An 8655-nucleotide genomic window follows, 5' to 3' on the forward strand; every position below is an offset into this window, starting at 1 on the left:
GGCAGGAGGTGGCTGGGTCAGGAGTCTCCTTCCCTGGGGCTCAATGGTGGAACTGTGGCTGGGAGAACCACCAAGGCAGCCCTTTGCCTGGCGTGGGAGGTGGCAGCCACCTCCGCCCGGCTCACGACGCCTGAGCACGTGGCTCACCCACATTGAAACCTGGTCCGGGGATTTTAGTGCAGAGCAGGGTGATGATGAGGCCTATTTTGCTGACTTTAAAGAAAAAAGAAAACTCGGCCCCCTCTAGGGGTGGGTGGCATCTCTAGAAGCAACATTTAAAATGCAACATCCCCAGGTAAACGTCCCCTCTTTTCCATTCTCCCTTCACCCCAGGCACAGCCTGCAGAAGGGTCACTCAGCCCTCCCTGGACCCAGCCCTGCAGGTCCCCACTGTCACCTGCAGGCTGGCCAACAACATCGACAGGCTGTACTCAGAGCCAGTGTTGGCAGGAGCGCCCCACGTGCTAAGCATTTTGCATGGATCATTTCACTAAATTCTCCTAACTGCCTCCATGACGGCCAGTCCTATTATTTCCCCCGTTTCGTAGAGCCAGGGTTCTGAGAGCTGAAGTGATGTGCCCAAAAGTTCCTTGCTCCACGAATGGTGGCCACTATCATTGTTGAACCCTATAAGAAACGGAGTGACTTGAGTTATTCACACAATTGGTTTTTTTGGCACCTGCTCCTGGTTCTCCCCTTCCCTTAATGGAACTTACTGTCTCCACTGTGGATGGAGAAGTTTGGAAGACAGAATCCGACGTGGGTCTTGTGATTGCAGCGGGGTGAGCAGGGGCAGCCTGAACCTCTGCAGCATGATGACCAGATGAAATGCTGTGGTGTTCAGGGCAGGGGTGATGGGGTAGTAGGAAGAGGCTGGAAGATCAGCAAGGATTTGTGCCATGAAGAAAAGCTGAGAAGTGCTTTTGGGAGGAGAAACAGCAGGGGTGTCTGTCTCAGCTCTGGGCCTTGACCCTGGGCATGGGGCGTGAGGTGGTTCTTTCTGACCTATCTGTCCTTAAAAACCGTCCTTCAGTCTTTCCTTGCTGGGCAGGCATGCCCATCAGTCCCCAAGAACCAGAGGCCCCTCCCCTGGCCCCCACCCTGTGCTGCCTGATTCAGGTGAGGCACACGAAGGGTTATCTGTTTTGAGATGACGTTGCCCCAGCCTCTGGGACTGACCCCCCAACATGTACGTGGTATTGTCAGTCTCTTGTGAGGTTGCCCCACGCTGCTGTTAGCCGGACTCAGCAGGAATCACCATCCCCAAATTGCAGATGAGGAAACTGGCTCTGCAGACAGGAGCTGCCCAGGTACAGGGCATTTGGGATTCCACCCTGGCCTGACCAGCAGGAAATCCTGGGCTGAGAGGAGAGAGCCACACCCCTAGAGCTGGTGACCTGACCCTGGGTGACCCATGGGTAGCTCCTGCCCCTTAGAGCCTCAGTCTTCTCATCTGTCAAATGGGGATGAAGGGCACTTCACAGTCAGTGCACTGGACCCAACTGAGGGCCCAGCGTATGCAGGATCCAGAGGTGAACAGGCCAAACCTGCCCCTCTCCACATGGCCACAGTCTGATGGGGGAGGCTGATAATCAAGTGGAAAACAGAACAGCACCCACTGAGTTCTGTGGTGTCTGCCAGTGCCGGGCACTGAGTGACTCCAGGGTCTCCCTCAACCCTGGGAGCTTGGGAAGGGGGTGGTTTTATCTCTGGGTCCTGGTGTGGGGGCTGGCATGCTTGCTGCCTCAAGGAGTGGAGACTGAGGGCCTCTCTGGAGCTGGGGCAGGCCATGACTTGAGGCGGCTTCCGTGAGACTGATTTATCGGCAGCGACTCGGCAGCCCTGGGGAGCCGCGGTCTGAGGGCGTGTTAGGTCCCCCTAGCTGGAATGAATCCAGCGGGAGGATGAGTTCGGTCATGCTTGGGTTGTCAAGAACTGAAGAATAATATTCTCTCTTAAAAATATTCCCTGTGGATACCAGACTGGTAGGCTCTCTTGCTCATTCTAGGCGGAGGCTGGGGAATCCTGCACCCATGCTTTGTGACATCTGGCAAGCCTCTCGCCCTCTCTGAGCCCAGGGTGGCCCTGCCAGGGTGGGGAGAAGGGGTCCCCCCACTGATGGGCTTGCTGGGGGATGGAGTTAGATAATACACGGACGTGTTCAGTTGTGTGCCTGGGACGCCCTCATTAAGTCCACCCCTAATAAGAACGGCAATGGTTTCTGGCATTAGCGCACCACACGCTGATGTCTGAAAGCATCTTTAGAAAATCTGGCCATTTGGGTCTGTCTTACCCATCGCTTGGCAGACGCAGCTTCCTCTGCCCGGTGTGTTGCTCAGGAATTTTCTTTCACCTTCTGGGTGCTTGCAGCCCCAGAGCAAAGAGTTTCTCTCTCCTTTGGCAAGGAGCTTTATCCCTCGGAGTCTGTTTCCTCGTCTGTAAAGTGGGCACAAGCATTGCTGTGTTCATTCCTTGAGATAATGTGTGCAAAGTTGGGGAAATAACCCCCTTTCAGATTTTCTTTCTTTTTCTCTCTCTGTGGCAGGTACTACTTCCCTCACCCCACCCCCACCAATCCAGATCTTGCAGTGCTGGAATAAAATTCCTTTGGAGATACTAAGCAGGGGAGGGTGGAGGGGTCACTGGGAACAAGGCAAGCATGGGTTCAAGAGCAAAGGTTGGGGCACTGTGCCTGTATTGCCAGAATCCAGGGCCTGCCATGTTCCTGGAAACCCTGCCTCTGATGCCTTAAGCTTCCTGGGGTACCTTCTCCCCGGAAAGCCCTGGGTGGGGTATTAACAGCATCCAGATTTCACCACTACGAACTAGCTTTGAAACCTTGGATTCAGAACCTCAGTTTCTCCTTCTGTGAAATGGGGCAAAGACTCCTATTTCATGGCCAGGAACATGCCCACCTGGCTGGGCCCCAGGAAGTAATGGGGCTTTAGGGGCTTCTAAGTGGCTGCAAAGCCCCCCTCACCCCTGACCCTCCCAGATACGAAAGACAGCCCCAGCAGCACTGTGTGGGGGTCTCTCTGTATGCCAGGCCATTACAAGGCCCCAGGGGAGATGACGTCATTCCCATTTTACCAGTGGGGAAACTGAGGTCCAGAGAGGGAACATGGTAGAGCCTTGGCCACATAGTAGTGGGGCTGTGACTCCAAAGTGACTGTGCTTTGGTCACAAAGAGATACTGTTTCCGGGCCTCACCGTCAGCTCCAGGAGGAGGGTGGGGACAGTGTTGTCCTGTTCCGTGCTAGATCCGCAGGCTTGTACCACACCTGGCATATAGAAGGTCCTCAATAAAGGCATGTTAATTGCATGAATGAATGAAGTGGCCAAGGAAGGCGCCTTCCTCCCCAGCTCTGGCTCCTCCCAGCGTGCAGATCCCAAAGCAAGGTGTCTCTGGGGCTCCAGGGTGGGGGCCCCAAGCCCAGTTAGTCATGGCCTGTCCTCAACTGCCTGGGCCCATCCCTCTGGGAGGATTTTCTCTGCATGCAGTGGCTCAGCTCCCGGGGGAGGCCTCCTGCTTAATCCCAGAGGGCAGGGCGGGCGGGTGACTCCTGCCTGGCACAGGGCCCTTGGCTGGGCTTGCACAGAGGATTGAGGGCAGGCCGGTCGTGGAGTTCAGTATCTGGGTGTGCTCCCTCAGCTGGAGCAGAGCCCCCCGCCCCCAATCTCAGCTTTTTTTCACTTCTACTGAGGCAGAAATTCAACATCAGCCCATATTCAAACCCAGCTTTCTGTCCCTTCCAGGCTGTGTGACCATGGGCATACTCTGAAGTCAGACTCTAGGAAATGAGCATAATGAGACTCTTCATTAACATATGGCAGGTCTCAGGACAGAGCCAGTGGTCACATGGTAGCCGTAAATGAGAAGTCCTGCAAATTGCCTGCTCTGGTCTAATTTATACTAAGATGTGAATGGTTGTCAGACTCCTTTCTCCTCAAGCACATCTAACACAGACATCCCTGTGATCTGTGGTGCTTTCTGGCATTGTGTGACTCAATGAGAAAGGGGATCGGGGGATTTTCATTAAGGGTATGGGAGAGGAATAGACTCCCCCACCCCAGGCACCCAGAGTCCTTTCATGTAGCAGCTGAGAATGGTGCTTTTGTGCTGGTCTGACTGGGGAGCTCAGATTCTCTGTCTTTCCTGCTCTGAACACTTCACCCTCTGTCCTTGTGAAGACAGCACTTTACAGTTTATACAAACACCTTGTACATATCAACAGCCTAGTTGACTAGCCATCATAAGGAGGTGCATAAGCTGGGCAGATACCCCCATTTTCAGAGGAGGGGACTGGCCTCGGGTCCCTTTGTGGAGCTAGAACTGGATTCTCTCAGCTGTTACGTTGGAGCTGTGTGACCCCAGGAAAGTTTCTGTGCCTTTCTGGGGCTCAGACTTCTCATGTGTAAAATGGAGTATGAGAAAGCTATGGCCAGAGCATAGGAGGGAATGAAAGACATAGGCAGGTGTCCTGAAGGGCTCCTCCTCTCCCATGTCCCCCCTCTCAAAACCACTTCCATGGAGCCTCAGCCCCTGCACACCAGTGAGGGGCAGAACCTTCAGAGGTGGGAGGGGGCTGAAAAGGGAGCAATTGGAAAGTCCTGGGGAGTGCTTGGGGCTTGAAGAGTGCTTGGGGCTTGGGGAGTGCTTGAGGATTGGGGAGCACTTGGGGCTTGGGGAGCTGCGGGTTTCTAGTCTTTGTGACTCAGCTGTGCCAAGCTGGGTGTCCACAGGCACCTTCTCCATCCTTCCTGCTCCTCTGGGAAGGGTGCTGTGACTCCACACTTTCTCCTATGTGACTTGGGGCAAGTCATTTTCCCTCTCCGAGTCTCAGTTTTCTTAGCTATAAAGCAGAGGTGATCATCCTTACTCCTGGAGTTGGCATGCAGTCTGGCACATTTTAAGAAAGTTCCCAGCTCATGGTAGATGCTGAGCAAATGTCTCTCCAGAGGATGACACACAAACAGGCTGTGTTCTGGACCCAGACAATCCTCCCCTCCACCCTTTCACGGCATGTGGCGAACTCCTACACATCCTTTGATGCCCAGTTTAGATGCCCCTCCTCCAGGAAGCATTCCTGACTTAGATCATGTCCAGTTAATCTTTTGGGAACTCTGGTGCATCAGAGATGGGCAAACTCTTGAGTTTATCCTGCCTCGCTTTCCTATTTCCCAGTGGGGAAACTGAGGCCCAACAGGGTGGGTCTTCCCTTGGCTAAGATCTCACAGATGAATCAGAGGTAACAGCAAGAGGATTCAAAACAACATCTCTAGATCCTCCGGGACCAGCTTTAGCCATGGAAAGAGGGCGTGGACGGTGCCTCTCTTGTATGCCTCTGCCACTTTGGCCCCCATTATGGTGTCCCTCAGAGATGAGCGTGCCACTAATGTCCTCTCTTCCTTCTCTCTCCACAGCCCACGACCTCCCGGCAAACAAGGCCTCAGCAACCCAGCCTGGCAGCCACTTGCAGTGCCTGTCTGTCCACTGCACAGACGACGTGGGTGACGCCAAGGCTCGGGCCTCCGTGCCCACCTGGCGGTCCCTGCATTCTGACATCTCCAACAGATTCGGGACATTTGTGGCTGCCCTAACTTGAATGACAAGAAAGACCCCCTCCTCTACCAGGCCCTTCCCCTCCCCTTCTCTGTCTTCTTCCCCCTCAACCTGACCCCACCCCTCTGTTAATTTGAAAGGGCCACTATTGCTGAGTGTATGATTTTTTTTTTCCTCTAGGTTGGTACCTGCTTAGTGGCATATGGACCGGAAAGGGTTAATTTAAAATGGGGGGGAAACCTCAAAAGTTTTTTTAAAAAAGAAACTTGTCTGCCACAGTATGTTACCAGTGTTAACCCTTCTGCAGTTAGCAAACTTTTGCTTAAGCCTTTTTCCTCTAGATACTCCCCATGTTTCGGTAATCTTGGCATACATTTTTTAGATGACCTCTTTCCTTGTTTTATTTTCATGCTGCTGTATGTCCAAGTATTGTTATTTCATAATAAGACAAGAGTTGCTTTCTTTTTTATTCTTTTTCCTTTTCTTCCCCCTCCCCTTTTATTTTCTTTTTGCTTTGTTCACTGCTTATTAAAATGGAAATCCTGGAGAATAGTAGTTTTGGAATATTGCCGGGTGAAAGTCAAATTGTCTTCACAATATTATATATTGACATCCAAGTGTCATCAGTTAGGCAGGAGCCAAACAATGAATGCCCCCCTTAGGTATTCCGTGTGGGATTTTGTTTTGTCTGTTCCCTAAGAAAATATATTTTCGTTCCTGCAAACACAGCACTCAGCCTTCAGTTCCCTTCCACCTGGGTTCTCTCTTCTCCTGCTGGAAGCTGCCCCTCTCTGCGATGGACGTGAGGACGTGTCCAGCTCTGCTCTGTGGGAAGGAGTTGGAATGTTCGACAGTAGTGTTTTTCTCTCCTTTTCTGGGCCTCCTCGCAAATGCCCAGGCCCTGCATTTTCACGCTGTGCTAAGCAGCCTTTGGTCTGCATGGGGGATGGTGTGCTCCCAGCCTGCAGTCTTTGGAGCCAGGCTGCGGCCCTTGCTGCAGTCAGGCCAGCTGTGCCTCGGGCGCTGGAGTTGGAGGAGGCTGAGTTCTCAGCCCTTTCCCTTTTCTGAAAGCTGTTCCTGGCCGGGCATCCCAGGGAAGAAGGAGGGGACTGTGTGTATCTCCTCCACCTCTCCCATTCCATCCCCAGTCCAACCTGGGCAACCCCACGCCTGGGAGGGATGAGGCACCCTCCTGCTCAGCCTGCTCAGCCTTCTCTGAGCCTGGGTGTCTTTCTTTGCAGGGATCTGCAGGCTCCTGAGGACTAGAGGACGAAGAAAGAGAATATAACAAAATGACTTTGATTCCTTCGCCTTTTAGTTTTGAACCCTGGAATTCCTCTGCCCCCTCCCCAACTTTTGATGGAATCTCACCCTGTTGCAAAACTAGAGCCATGTCCCAAGCCTCTCACAGAGGAATAACTGCTTTGAGCAGAGATGAGTGGTGGTTGGCAGGGACAGGCACCTTTGGGTGCTGCTGATGCCTGCAAAAGCCATTTATGGCTTGTGGTGGGGGGCATATAGATTCCCGGGTGGGTTAGAGAAGAAGTGACTGATACCACTTCACCCAAATCGGTGATGGTTATATTTAATTTCAGTTATTGTTATCGAGCCTGTCTTACTAAAACGCTCCACTTTGAGCTCCTCCACCCCCTCGAGGTCCTCAGAGTTTGCAGATCCAGGCTTTTTTTAGCAAGTGACCTGAAGGCTCTGGGCTCACCATACAACACCCACATTGTTTATTTCAAAGAACTTTCCAGCAAAGGGAGAGGAGCTTTCAGAAAAAACCTCACTCTTTCCCCTTCCTTCTCCCCTCTTTCCTTCTGCCGGCCCTTTTGGCTGGGGTCTGAGTCTGCGGTTCTCGCCTGGGCAGTCTTGACCTGGGGCAAACCCCGGCTTCAGAGGGCAGACAAAGCAGGTGGCATGAATTGATCAGCGAGAAAGGTATAAGCCGAGGCAGTTCCTGCGTTCTGCTACAAAAGGAATGGAAAGGGAAGAGAATTTTCCGCCACCGTGGGCTGTGGGAGAGTTGACCGTATTCTGGGTAAAATTCCATGACCCCTCTGATTCTGCAGTGTACAGCTGTTTGAGAGCTTCATCATTTTACTTTTGAAACAGGAATGATTTCTCCTTAATTGCTTAAGGCCGGGGAGCAAAGTGTCTTAACTTCTGTCTTTGACTTTCCCAGCGTTGAGTCATCAACACTTTGCCAATTAGCTCATGGTCCTGGCAACCTCGGAAACCCCTGAAGTTTTAAAAACTTTCTTGCTCCCCACGACCCCCAGAATGAAACAGCTTTAAAAATAGCCTTAAGCAAAAGGATGTTATTTCATTAAATTTGGTTTAATGGAAAGAATAAAAGTAAATGAAAAACACACCCAACACACTAGACTCCGAACACTGGTAATCAGTACTGCATAGCAAACTCTTTAGAAAAGAAAACGAAAATGTTATTGCACATGTAAAATATGAAAACTTAACTCTGCTGTGTGTTAGGCAATCCTGTAATCTTTTTTGACTCTTAAAAGAAATTCATTTCTGAAATGCTTGGTTGGAAGACTGTGACAATAGCTCATGAAATTGAGTGTTATTTTTTTCTTTCTTTTTTAAAAAAATATGTAAAGTGCAGTCTTCTGTATTCCTGCATATTGTATATACCTGTATATGTTTTCCTGAGCAGTTAAATAACAATAAATATGACGTTAATGGTGACTGTGGTATATTTGTGGGTGGGGCTTGCTTGCTTTGTTTCCCCCCAACTCTATCCCCTTTTTACATCAATCTCTTCAGATTCTATGGGATGTAGGGGTGTAGGTTTGGATGCTATAGTGTGTGTGTGTGTGTTTGTACTGATGTTGTTCTAAGTTGGGTCATTTCAGTATTTCTCAGCCTTGGCACTATTGACATTTTGGGCCTGTTAATTCTTTGCTGGAGTGTAAAGGGGGCAACTAGGCATTTTAGGAGGTTGAACGGCATTCCTGACCTCCACCCACTACATGCCAGTAGCACCTCCCACCCTTGTGGCAACCAAAAAAAAAAAAAACTCCTCTAAACATTGCCCAACGTCTCCTTGGGGGGAAGATCCTTTGGGAGCC

General features: G+C 51.2%; 1 protein-coding gene across 1 annotated transcript in view; it reads left to right on the forward strand.

Moving 5' to 3' along the window:
- The window catches only part of MN1 (MN1 proto-oncogene, transcriptional regulator), a 54335-nt gene extending 46063 nt beyond the window's left edge, over positions 1 to 8272 (forward strand). The window contains exon 2 of the mRNA XM_007975250.3: positions 5425 to 8272. Within this exon, the coding sequence (XP_007973441.3) occupies positions 5425 to 5606 (182 nt within the window). The 3' untranslated portion in view covers positions 5607 to 8272. The remainder of the gene's footprint in view (positions 1 to 5424) is intronic.
- The last annotated feature ends 383 nt before the right edge of the window (positions 8273 to 8655 follow it).

This window comes from Chlorocebus sabaeus, chromosome 19 (assembly GCF_047675955.1).
Source record: "Chlorocebus sabaeus isolate Y175 chromosome 19, mChlSab1.0.hap1, whole genome shotgun sequence".
Classification (NCBI taxonomy): Eukaryota; Metazoa; Chordata; class Mammalia; order Primates; family Cercopithecidae; genus Chlorocebus; species Chlorocebus sabaeus.